Here is an 18,917-nt window from a genome sequence, read left to right as displayed (position 1 = left end):
CCATAGGGATACCACAGCAGTCAAAAGTGTGAAAACAGTCATAAGTCACTTTTTCAGTGCCGTTGTAACTTTGAATGGTCATTAAATGAACTGTTGTAGATGAAATGTTTTATTTTTCTTACATCTGTATAAAATTATTTTCCCAATACAGGACTTTTTAGGCAAATCGGACCCATTTTTGGAATTCTATAAACAGAGTGATAGCGGAAAATGGCAGCTTGTATACCGATCAGAGGTAAGATTTCCAGCGATTCCATCTTGGCCCATCAAGAGTTGTTATATATTAGTGGTGAGTTACAGGTCTATGTTTGAAGTTGGGTGGGGTTTCAAATTCAGCAAATAGGCTTGATTTGGACAGGTTTTTGTTTTCCTGTGATGTAGAATGGGCTTTTCTAATTTACCATGTCTTCCTTCAAACGTTTCTGCAGAGCTTCAGACTTGTTTTATTATTCTGAAGCTCCAGTCTCTTGCAAATGTGACAATGAAAAGGAGAAGGAAGAGTAAAAGCCCTTGGTGCTTGCAGGACTCACATAAAGTGCCTTTCTGAAATCAGAGTGGCCTCTGCCATCTTTGTTTATCTCACTTGCATTCTTTGGTGCAAGGTGAAGTGATGATGAGGACAGGGATTCTTGGCCACTGATTTGGACAGTGCAAGGGTCAGCAGGAGTGCTTGACTATGGGAAGGGCCAGGATAGATTCAGTCAAACTGTAAGTGCAAAGAAGCTTTAGAAATGATTTATTCCAGGCAAGCAGTCACTACAGTTTTAACAGAATTTTTTTTAAGTGCCTACAGTATAGACTCCAGGTAAGGTTTGGACTGCTTTGGGCAGGCTATTTCCAAAGCATTAGATCAACTCTTAACATTATTCAGCTGCAAAACTAAACTCTTATTTGCAGAGGTCAGGTATAAGCACTTTATGCAAGCAGAGTTTCCTACCTCATTAAAAAATATTTTCATTGATTTGGGAAATGCCTCTCATTGCCATCTCACTTCATTCTATACTGGCCATCAGGAGCAGCTTTTCAGAGGAACAGTAGATTTTTGCCTGCATTTTTTTGGACTCAATTTGTTAATTGTTGGATAACAACAAACAAGTCAATTGGGATGTAATAGAACAGGGGTGTCATACTCACAATGACACGTCATCACATGACGTTTCACAACTTTCCTCCCCTTCGCTAAACTGGGGGTGGGCATGGGCAGTACATGATGCATCTGGCCCATCGGCCACAAGTTTGACACCCGTCAGTTTGACACCAGAAGAAGGCTTCACAAACTTGCTCTAGCAATCTTTTAGGTGTAATTAACTTCAACTTTTATCCATGATTAATTGAGGCATGCATTTAAATATAATTTTGGAAAGGAAATAAATGTATAATTTAAGAAATGATAACTTTATTTTATTCCTTCATTCATTCAACACTATTTTTCGCACTATAAGATGCTGTGGACCATAAGACGCACCTAGTTTTTGGGGAGGAAAACTTTGGGGGGGGTGGAAATCTACCTCTGCCTCCCAGCAATTTGTCTCCTTGCAGTAAACAGCAAACAGCCTGGTCAGCTTCAGCACAGCTTGATTTAGCACAAGCAGCTGATTGGCAGCTGGATCTGCCTCCTGCAGTACCACCAATCAGCTGTTTCAGGCTGTGGAGATCGCCGTCGCCGATTGCCACATCCACACGCCCAATTTTTGGCCTCTGAGCATCTCATTTTCAGCCCATTCTAGGCACTGCTGCCTGTTGCCGCTGATCCAACCGCCAATCAGCTGCTCATGCTAAATCAGGCTGTGCTGAAGCTGACCAGGCTGTTTGTTGCAAGGAGGCAAATTGCTGGGAGGCAGAGGCCAAAATGTGGCAGGTCGGCGGGGCTTTGGCAACATTTGCTCTATAATACGCACAAACATTTCCACCCATTTTTTTGGGGTGTGGGAGTGCATCTTATAGACGGAAAAATACTGTATATGCCATCTCGCATAGAGGCTTACAACAAATACAATTGTTACTTCAGAAAAAAATGCAAGACTATAAGGTAATGTTGTGGTTGTCTTGGACAAATATGACCATGACCCAGAAAAAAAAACTATTTGGAGAGATATAAAAATATGAGAAAATATGTGCTTTCCTAATATACATTGATTATAACTATTTAAAACAACATTTTTAGGTAATTAAGAACAATTTAAATCCTTGCTGGAAAAAGTTCAGCGTACCTTTGCAAACATTTTGTAGTGGTGACTTCAACAGACAAATCAAGGTGAGGACAATGATTAATTTCAGATAAGTTATAAACTCTTTTTATTCAACTCATTTTTTGTTCTGATATGATGCTTGATTTTTAGATAAGCTAAAATTAAAAGCTATTTATGTATGAGGATTTAATTGTCTTATTATTTATAAAGCAAGCTGCTTCTCTCTCTATCGTCATCTGTTTATTTCTCTGAAATGTACTAATACTCCCTGTCCTCTGCTTTTGATTGCTTTAAAAGACAATTCAGTATAATTTATAATATCTGTAATACAGTGGTGGGTTGCCCATTTTGTTGCCACCAGTTCACTGCATGGGTGACTTCCCGGCCTCAAAAACATGCTTAAATAGGACAGCATAGAGCCGGGGCAAGTGGGCCACCCGTGATTTCCACTACTGGTTCAGGCGAACCGTTCCGAACCAGCTGAATACTACCTCTGCTGTAATAAATCTATGCTGAACAGCAAAAGTATAGATGGTCCTCATTTAGTGGCTGCAATTGGTTCCTGCGACTCAGTCTTTAAGCAAAATGTTCTCTAAATGAAAATCACATCACTTTGACTGCACTTACAATTCTATTTCAACTTTCCCTTGGTAATACAGCATCAGAAGGATACGACCCTAAAAAGCTGGGTGAGCGCCAACAATAGGGAAAGTTTCTGATCAACTCAAGAGGAAGTTGAGTGACAGAACAAATTCTATAGCCCTTCCCCCGACACCACTTCTTTCTCCCCACTCTATGAATGCTCACCCATCACAGGGATAATTAACAAAAAGTGAATTAATGTTTGCATGTAGGTTCATTGCAGAGGGAAGGGATTATAAGAGAAAAAGCAGAAACACAGTGAGGAATACACATCAAAAAGAATTTGCTAGCTTCTGCTGTTTGCCTAGTCCTCTTATGACTGTAAGCAGGAGCTGCTGAGGAAGCAAGCAAAAGCTTTTTAGTGTGAAACTGATTAGGGTCTTGTCAGTGTCAGGCAGCAGTGGGAGGGATCTAATTAATTAAGGTCAGAACTGAGCATGAGCTTAGGACAGCTGTGCTGTGGAAAGATAACTTGTTAGATAACCTCTCTGCAAGAGGAAGTGGAAAGAAAAACAAGTCAGCCACAATAGTGATTATAATGGTAAACATTTGACAGAGAGCTTCTGTGAAGTTGCAAATGTGGGCGTTGGTCACAAAGTTACTTTTTCATCACAGTTGTACTCCAAACAGTTGCTATCCAAGGCAGTTACTGAATGATAATCTCTATATTTAAAAATTATGCTATTGTTATTTAGTATTTACACTTAAGAAATGTATTTTTCTTGAAGACCAAGATTATGAAGACATAAAGTATGAGCTTGCATTTTGTAAAGTAAGTGTGACGTATTGTTGATTGTGGTAAGATATGAAAACATGACCTGAATATACCAGAAATACCTATTTGGGGGTTTTAGCATAAGATTTTATAGTCTTAATTTATAAAACCAATATGCTCAAGTCAAAACATTCTAGAACACAGTGATTGCAAAACTCATAATTAATCACTTTAAAATTATAGTTCAGAGTAGTGTATGAATGCCTAATATATTTATTTTGCTGATGTTCATTAGAAAAGTTACCTAATAGCCTAGTCATAAATTGTCAGGTGCGAAGAATCAAATCCATCAGATCCACACATGAAGAGTTCAACTAGCTATTTTATTGCTGAAGCCTATATACAGGAATATTTTCAGACTGATGGTTTGTATCTGAGTTAGGATAAATAAGATTCAACAGAAGGGGGGAGGAACTAGATCCATCTTCTTGTGCTTGCCTAGGGATTCTAGACTAATTCTTTATTTGACTCCTCTTCCTCACTAGGTCTGTCTCTCTGACATCAATACAACATTTCAACGTTTGATTTTAACTTAGATTTTAAATACCACCATTCAATTTTCACAACCTGGGATTGAATATAAAAAAGCTACAGGATAGGATCTGACATTTTATGTAGAAGAAATATTTTAAGACTGCTACTAATAGATATTAATACAGCATTATGAATCACAATGGTGGTTTATAACTAACACATCATAAGCATGTTGAAATAATTAACATGATTTCTTCCTCTGTTGGGAGAAAAGTTTCAAAAATATGAAAAAAATTCAGAAGAGGTAGACATGAGAAGGTTGGATGAAATAAGAATGATGGATTAGAAATGCATAGCTATCTTGTAGTAAGATAAGCTTACGCTAAAAAAATGCAGTGAGTTCCTTCTTCCTCTTGAATGGGTGATGATCCTGGACTATAATCTTTTTTCTATAGTATTTCCTCCTTGCAACAGCAGGTTCTTTGTTTATCCTCCTATTGAAAAAACTTAGAGGTATGCAGTTTCTCCTGTTTAGTTAAGGCTGCTTGAGAGAAGATAACAGACAAGGAAAAGTAATTGTCATTAAGAATATTCTCAGTTATTTATTTCAAATGTCTATAATATTTATTCTTAGATGGTTGCTTCATAAATGGAGAATGACATTTTATTCTTAGTTTTAGAGTAGCCAGGAAGCACAAAACTATTATATCTTACCACAGTCCAAAGTAACTCTATCCTGCTATTGTTAGCAGTATTAGTAGATTGATTGAATAAATGCCATCAAATTGGTGTCACCTCTTAGTGAATACCTAAGTTGTTTCTTCCCATATGATCTGTCTCTAATTATTAATAGTTTCGCTTCCTTTAAAGATTAACAAAGGAAATTTGTTCTTAAGGTTGTACAGTAAGTTTGCATATGTTAATAGCATTGAGGGTTGTTCATGGGAGTTGCAGTTCCACTAAGTATAACATTTGCAGACCCACAATTAGGAGGTATATTTGATAGTGGTTTACCTGGCAACTTTGTAAATTTTAATATAGTGAACTTTGCTTTGTTATTAAAGTAGTTGCAAATAATACTTTCCACTTTTGTATCTAGTAAAAAGTCTCTGATCTTTTCTATCAGTATGACTGTCTTAAAGGATTTTGCTTTTAAATTTTGGTTCCTAGGCCTCTTTATTCTGGTCTGTGATATTTTCATCTACAATTTTTAATGACAATATGTGTCATTAAAAGTTGATTGCAAGCAAATTTATTTAGGATGAACATATTACACAATATTTACAGCATATTCATAAACACTACACATAAAACTTAGCCCTGTACTGTTAGTGTATCACAGGTAAGCAAGAACAATAAGATGAAAATTGTGTTTTATTTAAATACATCTGCATTATTCAAATACCTTTTAAGCCCTGATACAAAACAATATCTGTATGATTTCCAGATTTTTACATTTTATGCTGAACATTTAATTTAACAATGACATTCAGGTCATATTTTCCTTGAGTTTTTTTTAAATATGAGCCTTGCAGTTTCTGCATGTATGGATGTTCTCATAAAACCTCATAAAATAGAGAACTGTGTGGTTCAGTGTTGTCATATTTTGTATAATTCATGCACCTACTTGCTGTTGGGTATCTTACATTTAAGTTCTGTTTTAAACTCATCTTGACTTTATTTTGCCTGTGCCAGCCTTTCCCAATCTGATATGCTCCAGATTTATTAAAACAGGAACTCCCAGACATTTTCTGCCAGCAGTATTCTGAGAAGTGTATATCAACATATCTGGAGGGCATCAGACTACTGTTTATCCTGGCACATACAGCACTTAAGATTTCTGCATCTGTTTCCCAGTTGAATGCTTGTTTTCTGTAGTTGGATTATTTGATTCTTGGATCAGTGATGCATATTTTTAAAAATATGTTTTATATCTGAGTTGCCTTCCCATTGCATAGTGAACACCTAACTATTATATTACACAGTGGTCCTTGAAGACTCATTTTGGGGTTTATTTCTTACAATTAGGTTGCAGTTAGTGATATGGATGACAACACCAGTTCAGACTTGATAGGGGAATTCATATGCAACGTCTCAAAGCTGTTGGAGGCGAGAGATCAAGTGGTGAGCAGCAGTTATTCTCCTTGTCTATTGCTCTCTGTTTCTTTCCTTTCAGGTGCACTGTTATGATTATGATAGTGATGGGTCACATGATTTAATAGGCAGTTTTGAAAGTACCCTGTCCCAGATACAGAAGGCAGGTGACAGTTCTCCGGTGAGCTTTTAATTTTACATTATTTGATTCGTTTAATCATTGTATTCTTTTTCCAAGAAGGATAATAAAATGTTATTTTCATTCTCCCAATATTTTTTTGTGCAGATGTATGTGTGTGTTTATGGAGGATAGAACAAGTTATATATGCTTCTCAGTTATATTTTTCTTTCTTTTGAGCCTTCCATGAAGATAACATTCTGATTCTTATGAATCAGAACTGGTAGAGTTGGGAAAGCAGATATATGGCTGAGTTGGTTGCAGCACTAATATAAGTAATTTTTCTCTAGTTGAATACAATTTTTCTGCTCCATGCTGATTAATCTGCTGAATTAAAAGGTAGCATAATAATTGAGTAATTTATAATATAGATTTAATTTTCCAGTGAGTTTCCATTGCAGAACTTCTCAATGATTATTAGTTTTCTGCTATACCATTTGAGACTCCAATATTTAATTCTCTGTCTGTATTAGACTGCTCTCCCAGAGGATTCATAAACTGAGAGGATAACTGTAAAATTCTCTATTGAAATTTAGTTTAAATGCACATGTTTTGTTACAATTCAATATTCTGTATCTGAGAAAAAAAGTAATCTTTTTTATTGAAAAAAGAGTATTGTAAAATAAAACACTGTAGTTCATACTGTACCTGTATTTGGGCACAGGAATCTGTTGATCAGGCAGATTATTTTACATCCTGAATGACGAAGGATAAAGTTGGAGGAATTTTTGAATCCTTTAAAAATACATATTTAAATTCATTCCTTTTTTATTCAAATGTCTGAGGAGTAATTATAGTATGCAACAAATCCAAATTGTTACAAGGTGCACCTCTAGGGTATTCTGTGTAACTGGATCTGATTGTGCCTCACTAGTACAAAATTTCTGCTTTCATTCTTTACGAAGAGTCCACTTCAATGTTCTGACTTTACTAATGCTAGTTATTTCAGGTCCTTATGTCTTCATTAAATTAAGTATTAGTTATGCAGGTTATTCTGCTAGCATTTGCCCTGACAGGACTATTGAAAATCTGAGGGATTTGAGCTGAGGCTGAACTACAATTTCCAACAACCCATAGAAGCATGACCACTTGTAAACTGGCAGTTGTAACTTGGCGCTTTGTAAAGGAATGTAGGTTCCCCCATTCTTATGTTCATATAATGATTTTAACATTTGTATTTTTACTTTATTATGTTTGATACAAGTCAAGAATGAATAATATAGAAGTTCTTCCTGGTTATCTTTATTCCCCCCCAAAAAATTAAGTTGGATTTACTAGAGTCATTATTCCCAATTAATCTTAAAATGTTAATCTTGATTACATTGATCAATAAGCTGATATTGTATGTATGCCTTTCATATAGGTTGAATTTGAATGTATTCACCCTGAAAAGAAAAGAAAGAAGAAGAGTTACAAAAACTCTGGCATTATTAGATTGAAATCCTGTAAGGTATGAATAATTTCATTTCATCCAATTGATGTTTCTGTAGTCATAAAGTAAAAATTGTAATACTGTAATGGTTTTTCACAGATTGAAACAGAATATTCATTCCTGGATTATATCATGGGTGGTTGCCAAATTAACTTCACTGTGAGTATCAAATCATGTATTTGATTTCTAGGTTAAATGTAAGCTCCAGCATTTATATTTTTCTAAATAGCAATTGAATGGTAACATTTGCTAAGATGCTTTTTTTTTTAAAAAAGTAATAAAGATAGAAATGACTATGATTTACTAAATCTGTTTTATACATTTAGTAAAATTAAATATACTTTTGGGTATAGCATAATTTCTCTATAATTAATGACACATTAAATACAATAAAGAGTATGTTTGACCTTTATTCAACCTATCTGCCTTCGTCTATGAAGTTCGTAACTTAACTTGCCTTTGGCTTTTCAGAAGCCATTTTAGCAGCATGCTGGGTTTTCCTGAACCTAAAGTTGTTGAATATAAATCTGTTTCCTATATTATCTAATATTTAATTGATCTTTCTTATTCTTCTATCAGGTGGGGATAGATTTTACTGGTTCCAATGGTGATCCAAAGTCACCAGATTCTCTTCACCATATTAGTCCAAATGGAATAAATGAATATCTCACTGCTATCTGGTCTGTGGGTGGTGTGGTCCAGGATTATGACACGTATGTTAAATTTACAATCTTCAGCTTATTTACTTACTAAGGCCTAGAAAGATTCCAAAAGGTCCATTGTTATAAATTGCATTTCCTTTAAACTGGTAGTTTATTTCATGGAGCTAGAAGTTGCTGCCAACATGTTTTGATACTAAGATTAATTCATCGTCTACTGTGCCTTTGACATTTTTATTAGTTCTTTTTGAGTGAAAATTGTTAATCCACTGTCTCATAAGGTAGCACTGTGTGTTTAACATTGTATTATAAAACTTATGAGTGAACCATATTTAAAAGAACTGTTATGACTTCTTGTATGGTAAAGAATATTAGAATGCCATTTCTTCTTCAGTTTAAAAAAAGACTTGAACTTATAACCTAGCTTTCTGAACATTACCCCTCTAGAAAAGATCATGCTAACTACATATCTTTGTAGCTTCAGTTAGCTTTGGTCAAGTTAAAGTTAAATATGATTTTTGTTCAACCTGCAGTTAAAACAAAATAAAAATATTGATCTGAGTATTTTTGTTTCATTTGGTTCATTTTTCAGTGATAAGCTATTTCCTGCCTTTGGATTTGGAGCTCAAGTTCCTCCAGATTGGCAGGTGGGTTTCTTACTTTAATTACTGTTATAAATTTTAGTTACTTTTGATTCCATGTCTTAATATGTCTGTATTCTCAGGTTTCCCATGAATTTGCATTGAACTTTAATCCTGCAAACCCTTATTGTCAAGGTAATCATTTATTTTTCTTCTAATAATAATATATTTTAAAAGAAAGACCAAAAAGATACAAGGGATTTTTCATTAAAAATCATAACAGGAACAATAATAGTTTTATGAATAATCAGTATTGGGGATGATTATTTCTGTAGCAAATCTACAGAAATGAATTTTAGAAATCTTTATTCACTGTTTAAAAGAATGTAAATAGTATTATGATTTCATCTTATAGTAAAATTTTTGTTTCTATAACATTCGGTTTGGGATAAAACATTAGTGTAACTGGAGGAACAACAATTAATTTATAAAAATAAGACAGGAGTTTGCACTGCCTAGGATAGAAGCAGCTCCAGTTTACTATACACCATGGCCAAGAAATAATTTGTTTTAGCTATTTAAAAGAATAAAATTTGAATTTTGTTAAATAATTTAATACTTGATGTATGTGATATATATATTGAGTGCAGTCTAACCCATTTTAATGCGATAACTTTCTTTCACCCAAAAATAAAACCTTACAAATTTTATGGAATTCTTTATGAGGCAAAATGAACTTGGTGTTTGTTTGTTTGTATCCCACCTTTATCATTTTTGCTAATAACTCAAGGTGCCAAACACACCCAACGCACCTTCCTACTCCTATTTTCCACACAACAACTCTGTGGGTTGGGCTGGTCCAAAGTCACTCAGCTTCTTAGATGTTTTTATTGAAGTTTTTGAAGTATTGTTGAATTTTTAATTTTTGTTGATAGTCAACACAACTGCTTTTTTGTGTTCCTCTTTTGCAACACAAATCACTTGTCTCCTTTAGTATTATCCAACACTGAAACAGTTGCTGAAGGCCTTTTCCAATCACTTTGCCATCTGAAGTATGGCTGATATCTGTGAGAGAATCCTTCTTATTGTTTGGCAAGATGATTAAAATTTCCTCTCAAAGCATTTTAGTTTCTTTAATACATCACTTTTTGGGATCTAAATCAGCTTTTTAAAATGATATTGTCATAAAACAAAAGTATAAAGGACATTCTGTTAACAGTTTCAAAGAAGGATAAAATATTTAGAAATAAAATTAAAAGTATCCAAAAACTATTAAACAATATACTTTGGATTTGAGAATTTGTTAAAATTACATAAACATTTTAGATAAGAATTTAATTTTAAATTTTGAATGACATGATTGTAGTAACAAGCCTTTAGGTAAGATAATCACCTCATAGTACAAATATACTGTTGTTAATAATGTTTTTATCACCACTTTCCTCTTAAAAGATGAAATACTTGGTATTTTTACCACCATGAAAATGGGAGTGAAAGAAATGACAATACAGATAGTTCAAACTTACAATGGCACTAAATGAAGGTGACTTATGACAACTACTTGGAGTTCTGGCTGTTCCAGTTTCCTTGCAGTCATGTGATTGCAATTGTGCACCAATCTCTTCATTACATCACAGCGAGCTATTTCTGATGTTCCCTGCTGCCTTCTAACAAGCAAAGTCAATGGGAAGCTGGCAGGAAATTAGAAATTGCGATCACGTACATCACATAGTCTTCATTTAATGACTGCAACCTGGACTGCCAGAATTGCCTTTGCTAAGCATCACAATCACATTATGGCATGCTACACAACTACATTGCTTAGTGATAGGAGTTCCGAGTCTCAATTGCATTATAACCCAAGAACTAACAATAGGTAAATAATCCCAAAGGTGCTTTTTCAAGAGGCAACTGGACTTTCTGGTAAAAGCACCTTTGGGACAACCATGACCCGGATGACTGAGAAACTCCATAGACATGTAGGTAAATAACCAACTAATTCAAGTAAACTGTTATTCCCATTTCTTTATTGAAAGATTTGAAAAATGTGTACAGTACCGTGTCCAAAGTTTTTAAGTAACTCTGCTATTTCCTTGTTTTAGGAATCCAAGGAATTATAGATGCCTATCGACAGGCTTTGCCTCAGATTCGTCTTTATGGTCCAACAAACTTCTCTCCAATTATAAATCATGTTGCTAGATTTGCTGCTCATGCAATGCAAGAAAAAACTGCTTCTGTGAGTTGGCTTGATGTTGTTTTGCTTTACACATTTACTTTTCATTTAATTTAGGAGGCTCAAATTCAGGTTGTCTCAAATGCGTTCGATGGACACCACTCCCAAAACATTTTATTCTTTGATACAAATGTTATTTACATGTAATAATTATATTTTAATTCCTCATCTACTGTATGGCCATCCAAGTGTTGATAAATTGCAACTTTCAGTAGCGTCAGCCACAGTTGAGGGATGCTGACAGTTGTAATTCCACACCATTAAAAAGTCTTCAGGCTGTCCAGAGAAGACAGATCATTCAAAGAGAAGCTTCAGTTTCCAAAGGAGACACATCTGTTCTTCCTTCCTCCACATAATCTGATTAAACATATAAGCCTTTTGCTATTTTAGTAAAAGTGGAACACATTTAAGATATTTTCTGCCATCCAGGAACCCTCCAATCCTTGGCAGAAATCTCAGCCAGTCATTACAGTTGACTTCCTAAAAAGACTATTCTCAACTCTTCTTTTGTAAGAACAATTACCTACCTATCTGCTTCTTCCATAGAAAGCTTCCTAACTGCATTGAGATGACTTTCACCAGGACGAACCCTCTAATCCCTGGTCATCTTTTCCATGCAGGCAAATTAGGGAAATTCTGCATGGAAGGGTATTACAAATCTTTTGACTGCTCTTTTCCCCTTTCTTTTGGAGAAAGAGATGTCCTTTTCCATGACTTCCTTATCTCAAAGCCCAAGTTTGAAATGTGTGAGCTGGGGAGAACCAAAGAATGGTACTGTTTGTTGCTTTATTTTGTTTGTGGAGGTGAAATGAATGAGAGATCTGCAGTCTGGAGCAACGTATTTTTCAGAGTATAAGATGCACCGGAGTATAAGACGCACCAAGGTTTTGAAGAGGCAAATTTTTTAAAAATGTAGGTGGGTAGATGGAGAGAGGGGGGGAGAAAGAGAGAGAAATACAGTAGTTAGGTAGGGAGAGAGAGAGTAAGTAGGTAGGTAGGTAGGTAAGTAGGTAGGTAGGTAGGTAGATAAAGGGATAGAGAGAGAGAGAAATAGAGATAGAGAAATACATAGGAAGGGAAGGAGAGAGTGTGTAGGTAGGTAGGTAGGTAGGTAGGTAGGTAGGTAGGTAGGTAGGTAGGTAGAGGGATAGAGAGGGAGAGAGAGAGAGAGAAATACAGTGGATAGGTAGGGGGAGAGAGAGTAGGTAGGTAGAGAGAGAGAGAGGGAAAGAGAAATACAGTAGGTAAGTAGGCAGAGAGAGAGAGTAGGTAGGTAGGTAGATGTTTCCAGGTGTATTTATCCATGTTCTGGAGAAGGAAATCGCTGACAGTCTGCAGCTCCTAAGACTTTGTTTCTGCTGGCCCAGCACTTGATCAATGTAATTCTCATCAATCAGTTAGAGAGCTTTCCAAAAGGGGGGAAAGGTTTTTGCATTCTGCAAACTTCCCAAAAACGGGCCATTTTTCATGAAAATGGGCCTGTTTTTTTTTCCAAAAAAAAAGGCATGAATAGCCGGGGGAGGGGCTTGCAGAGTGCTCCAGGGTGGGGGAATGAGCAAAAAAGGCCCATTTTTTGCTCATTTCTACCCTCCCCAGCCCCCAGGAGCTCTCTGAAAGCCTCGATAAGAGTATGCACAGCCATTTTGGTGAAGGGATGGGGTCTCGGGAGGCAAAAAATGTTGTATTCAGTGTATAAGACACACCCAGATTTTCAGCCTCATGTCTATCATATGGGGAAAACATGCTGCTTCCTACCTAGCATTGATGTGCTGCTGTAGCCCTGGCAGCCTCATGTGACTTCATCTTCCTTGTGGTGGGGGGATTGCCTATGCACCCTTCTCCCTGTAATAACCGGACCTAGCGGTTATCAGAGCTTCAGAGTAGGCCAAGGAAGAAAACAGAGTATAGGGATTATATAAATGCTACTTTATTATTGTAGGATATAATAAGAATTTTGAAAGCCTGCTAGAATTTCTCTCTTGAATCAACCAGACTCTGTAGTGGAAGAAAAATAGAGTCTGTTTCTCATGCCTTCTCTTTTCCCAAGATGGTCTCTTATTTTCTCCTAACCATTTATGTACTTCTGCAAGATTATATATGAATCCTTATGCACTAATTGAGTGCCAGTGCCAGGCTTAACCTCCACTTGCCTTTTCACCAGTCTTGCCCTTCAGGCCTCAGGAAGAAAGATCCAGACAGAAGAAAAGGGTGGTGTCTGCTTGCATTCAGAATCCATCTCCATTTGTTCCCAATTTCCTTCTGGCTTTCTTGGAAAGCTTGTGAACAAGGCACTGGAGGAAAATGAGTGAATGCAGATTGTTCAAGGCAAGATAGGATGAGTGGATGAACCATAGATGGGCTGCAGAAAATATGACTGTATCTGTTCTTTGGGCCATGAGTTTGAGACCTCTAGAGACTTCTTTTTCAAATATGAAGATAGACACATCTGTTTAGAAAAAATCTATAAAGTAGAAGCTATTACTGAAAAGAGTGCATCCATATCTTAATGTCAACCCAATGTATAACTCATATAAAAGTATATGTCAGCGTTCCAAATATCATGCAGAATTAAATCAGAGTCAAAGGCAAAATTATGCTTAAAGTTCCAATTTAATAAGGCAGGCATGTTGGCATTGTGCTATGGAATCCCAATTCTGGAAGTTACATCAAGATCCCACCCAGTTAAAAGTTCATGATTTTGTCCCCACACTCACAGTCCATCACATGGTCTAATCTTCTTCTTCCACGCTAGCACCTACACCTAACTGCTTCCAATCAGGTGCAAAGGTTTGGGAGACAAAAGATGACCTTGAGCTTCTAGAAAGGAATTTTTTATTTTGAAAACAACACATTCTACCCCTTGCTAATCCCCCCCCTTAATGAGAATGTGGCAGGCCAAAGATTCTTAAAGGAACTGCTGGAGGCCTGACAGTATAGGCAGCTCTTTGAGTGCCCTCTAAAATAAATTAAACAAAGCAAAATCTGAACATAATTATTGAGATCAGAACTGATAATTAAAAATAATTGCATTATTCTTTCTAATCCATTGTAGTATATAAGCTTTATTGACTTTATTGTCTAATTTTTTGCAGCAATACTATGTTTTACTGATAATCACAGATGGGGAAATAACTGATCTGGACCAAACTAGGCAAGCCATCGTAAATGCCTCCAAGCTGCCCATGTCTATCATTATCATTGGTGTTGGCAGTGCTGAGTTCAAAGCCATGGAAGTTTTGGATGGGGATGATGGTGTCTTGAAGTCATTGGCAGGGGAGCCAGTTGCACGAGATATTGTCCAGTTTGTGCCTTTTAGACAGTTCCAAAATGTAGGTTTCCATATTCATTTACTTTATTTATTGTATGTACTTTTATGCTGCTTCAACCATTTTGCTTTCAGGATGTTAAACTACCAGTAACTAAAGAATACGGATCAGGGCTTGAATCTTTTCCCCCTAGAGATTAAATTGATCCATTAAGTAAATTATTAAACTCTGCAGTAAATTAAAATGGAAAGTCCATATTATCTGGAAAGTCACAGGTTTCTCTAGTTACAAACAGCAGTGTTGATTGTGAATCAAGATAAATAACTGTGAGACATTTTATATCAAGAAATGTAAGCTTAACTTGTTATGTCTTAATAGGTTAATTTGAACATACTCTTGATAGCAGTATCTGGAGCCCTGATCTGATGTAATCACTCAGAGTTCTAGAAGGTTATTGAACTTTTTAAAAAGATACTGTTTTTTTTCCAGAAGCAGAAACTTGTAACAGATTTAATTCTGCCCATTTCTTAGCCATATTAATAAGAATAATAATAATAACAACATAAGAAGGCCGCTTCCTTTGGATCAGAAATTGGAGTCCCTGTCTGTATTTTTTATTCTGTTTTATTATGGTTAGTGTTTAATTAGGTAAACTGTTGCATCTAGTCCCGTGTTATTCAGATTTAATTTTGAATTCTGCTTAAAATCTGCTTGCAATATTTGAATTAAAAAAAACAACTAATATGATCCACATTCACAAGGGTGTGACAAAATGTATGGGAGGCAAGATATATTCTTTTTCTGCTTTCTTAACCAATTATTTTAAGAAATTAAAAAAATACTGCTTTGTATGCTGGTATGGTAAAATGCAAAAGATGTTTGAGGAAAACTAGAGTTTTGGAAATGCATAATTAATCTTATTATTTTTAACTGAAATGACTCAGTTTTACTAATTCTGGGTAGCAGTAGGAAAACTGGGCATTTCATTGCTTATTCTTGCTTATTCCTGTTTTTATCTATTTCTTCTGTTACGTTTCTTATATTGTGAAATGTTCCATGGAAAATAATGTTTTATATCTGTGTACCATTCATGACTTTATATAATACATTTTCTTTTTCATAGGCTCCTCGGGAGGCACTTTCCCAGGCAGTATTGGCTGAAATCCCTAAACAACTAGTCTCCTACTTCAAGAAAGCTGGCCTGACACCTGTAAAATTGCCTTCGGAAAAGCAATCATAAAGCAAAGAATATTTTTATTGCTTAAATGTGCAGTAAAGAAAATAATGCTGCAGACAAAAGTTTTTTTAATGAAAGCATTTGTCTTCTGGCATTTGGTAACACTGCATTTAAAAACATATCTGGTTCTGCATATATTGGTCACATTATATGCAGAAAATTTATAGGAACTGCATACACATAGGATATATATAGGAACTCTGATGATGATTATTAAGAATCTAGTAGCTATCTCAAATCATAGGATTGGCTTTATCAGTTTGTATTCTGAATATCTGCACACACTTTGTATAGCATGAAATTAAATTGAAGAAAGGGTTTGGAACAAGATTAAAGCATTACATTATATTTTTTCTGTTAAAATTATATAACCTGAATAGGTCTTAGCAGTGGTTTTAGAAAAGATGACGTTGTTGTAACCTCAATACTATATTATTTTTAGCACAAGCCTAAATTTTATGCAATATAATCAGATTACAAGAAGTCCAGATATGTTACATATATTGGAAATTCCGTAAAAAAAGATTTATCTATGCATGAACATCTAGCTTCTGTGAATCCTTTCAGTGGTATAGAAATATATGTGTGTATATAATACACAATATATATTATATATTATAATATATAATGATAAATGATATATTGTATATATCTATATACATCATTTATTATATATTCCTGGACAATTTCTTGTCTGTAGAAAGACAAATCTTCTTGCACTGTTATAGCATTGCCTCCTTAATTGTTGTGGGTCTTTATGAAATGACAAATATTAAAACTATTTTCTTTATAAAGAAATTTTATACATTACCAAAGCTGAATACAAATCAATGTTTCATGTTTTAAATAATGCTGTTTACATTCAGCTTTGTTCTTAAGGGCATTTTGGTTCTTATTTCAAATTATCTTTACAGTATATTTCATTTATGTATTTGACTGATGCTCAGTGGAGAAAAAAAATGAGTGTAATTTTCAAGAATTGCTATGCCGCTGATCCATAAGATGCAGGACCCTTGGATGCTTTCAGTTACAGCAATACTAGTTTAGACTAAATACTTTGTTATAGTTTTGGAAAATTCATTTCATATTTTCTATAATTTTGGAGTAGTAAAGCTTTTTATAAGAAAGTCCAAATCTTATTGATCTAAAGGAAAATGTGTTTGAATAAATTTAATGATCAGTAATATCAAATATTATTTACAAATCCAAATATTAGGAAATTAAATCTGTGTTTGGATAGTGAAATAGCTTACCTAATGCTGAATTTGCATTTTGATCCAAATAGAGCTGCTTGGTTAATGAATACACCAAGCAAAGTTACTTTAAAGACAGTAAAGTAAATGATTTACAACCATTCGTTTAGCCACCATTCAAAAGTATAACAGCAGTAAAAAAGGGACTTATGGCTGACCCTTGCACTTAGAACCATTGCAGCATTCCCATGGTCGCATGATCAAAATTTGGGTGCTTGGCAATTGTAATGCATTTACAATAGTTGCAGTGTCCTGGAGTCATGTGATCGCTTTCCCATCTGGCTTTGAAGAAGCAGATTAAATGGAGGAAGCTGGATTTGTTTAACAACTTCAAGATTCACTTAAGAACCACAGTGATTCGCTCAACAACTGTGGCAAAAAGGTCATAACATTAGGTACCACTCACTTAATAACTACCTTGATTAGAAGTGGAAATTTTGGGCCCAAGTGTGGTCATGAATACTACCCCTGTAATCACATATTTATCATATTCTGTCTCAGTTTAAATTAACTCTATGGTAATAATATTGTGTCCATTTTCAAACCCTTGAGAAAAGTTGCTGTCGCTGCATTTTTTTAGACAGATTTGGACTTGTTCTCTATCATGACAGAATGCAAGACACACATAATAAATTTAAGTTTTAGGGAGGTGTTTTCCACAATGGAACCACTCCAAAGAGATTGCAGCCTTTTTGTTTTTGAATGTTTTAGGATTTCTCATTCAACAGCGGTTTGGATTCACTTTGTAGGGCCTACCCTATATTCATACCGGGATGATAACAATTGATTTCTAAAATGGTAAAATAAATAATGCAAATTTATACTGTCGGTGAGAAGCACTCGGCAACTTTAATACTCATTTCTATTAAAAATATGCATTTCTCAGAAGTAGAATATAGTGTTTTTGTATTTGGAGGAATATTAGGAAGAATTTGTACTCTTTAGATTTTTTTGATTCTGCCTTTATTACTTTTATAAGTGTCAAAGCAGAGAACATATAGACTACTCCATTCTATTTTGCTCATAACAGCAACCTGTAAGGTGAGTTGAGCTAACAGAGTGCATAGCACAAGGTCGTGCAGCCGGATTTCATGCCTAAGGCTGAACTGGAATTTACAGTCACCTGGTTTCTAGACCAGTACTTTAACCACTACATCAAACTTTTAAAATGTGTAAGCCAAATTTTTAAAAGGTATCTCCAGCCTTTTTGAAAATTGCCTGTTTGGACAATCTTCTATTGCACTGATTGATTATATGTTTAATGGAAAAAACTTTTCTAATGTAAGAATTCCATTCTGTATTAAATCTCCTTATTAAACCTAAGTCTCTCATTTGAATCAAACTTCTCGGTTGTAGATGGAAACAGTTTTCAACGAATTACATGGGGAACTTGGGGAGATTCCTAATATAGACATATAGTAATCAATAATATGAGCATTAGTATAAACGAATCTTGAATGATCTTTGAATATTTCATTAGCATAATTAAAGGCCATACTGATGACAAATTCTGGGAGCTGCAGTCCCAACATACGCCAGGCTAAAGAATCTGATCTCCTGATAATGAGAAATTTGATGTTGTGAGCCATTTTCAAGCCAACTATTTCAGTGGTTTTTTTCAGGATATTTTGATGCCTATCCTCAGTTTACACATACACAAACTGACAGTTTGTCTTATTTCCACAAGGTAATGGTAGAATCTTCTGAACCTAAGGGCATTAAGCCAGTGGGGTGGGCCAGGGAGGCTGTGTGTGCTCACACATCTTTGCTTAATATGTCGAAGATATGATTATTTGAGGTGGTCATTTATGCTTGAAGTGAGAACTAGATGACCCATTTAGTTGTTTTCTTGGCTACTAATGATATTCTCAGGTGTCTTCTCTAATCCCGAAGTTGAAAAGTCA

At 35.1% G+C, this 18,917-nt stretch overlaps 1 protein-coding gene across 3 annotated transcripts in view; it reads left to right on the top strand.

The window, feature by feature from the left end:
* CPNE1 (copine 1) overlaps positions 1-18,331 on the top strand; it is a 54,869-nt gene extending 36,538 nt beyond the window's left edge. For 2 of the 3 annotated variants that reach the window (XM_014066619.2, XM_014066618.2), the window contains 11 exons: positions 152-235; positions 2,165-2,254; positions 6,257-6,355; positions 7,716-7,802; positions 7,884-7,943; positions 8,364-8,497; positions 9,036-9,090; positions 9,168-9,219; positions 11,127-11,260; positions 14,350-14,586; positions 15,647-18,331. In XM_014066619.2, the coding sequence (XP_013922094.2) occupies positions 152-235; positions 2,165-2,254; positions 6,257-6,355; positions 7,716-7,802; positions 7,884-7,943; positions 8,364-8,497; positions 9,036-9,090; positions 9,168-9,219; positions 11,127-11,260; positions 14,350-14,586; positions 15,647-15,763 (1,149 nt within the window). In that variant the 3' untranslated portion in view covers positions 15,764-18,331. Of the gene's footprint in view, positions 1-151; positions 236-2,164; positions 2,255-6,108; positions 6,205-6,256; positions 6,356-7,715; positions 7,803-7,883; positions 7,944-8,363; positions 8,498-9,035; positions 9,091-9,167; positions 9,220-11,126; positions 11,261-14,349; positions 14,587-15,646 lie in introns of all 3 variants that reach the window. The other variant, XM_087720275.1, reaches the window with a different exon arrangement.
* Positions 18,332-18,917: the final 586 nt, after the last annotated feature.

This window comes from Thamnophis sirtalis, unplaced genomic scaffold, assembly GCF_051295495.1.
Source record: "Thamnophis sirtalis isolate CommonGarterSnake01/CBP01778 unplaced genomic scaffold, rThaSir2_p1.2 scaffold_7, whole genome shotgun sequence".
NCBI lineage: Eukaryota > Metazoa > Chordata > Lepidosauria > Squamata > Natricidae > Thamnophis > Thamnophis sirtalis.
The sequence above is the reverse complement of the archived record's forward strand: the minus strand, read 5'-3'. Positions and strand labels throughout refer to the sequence as shown.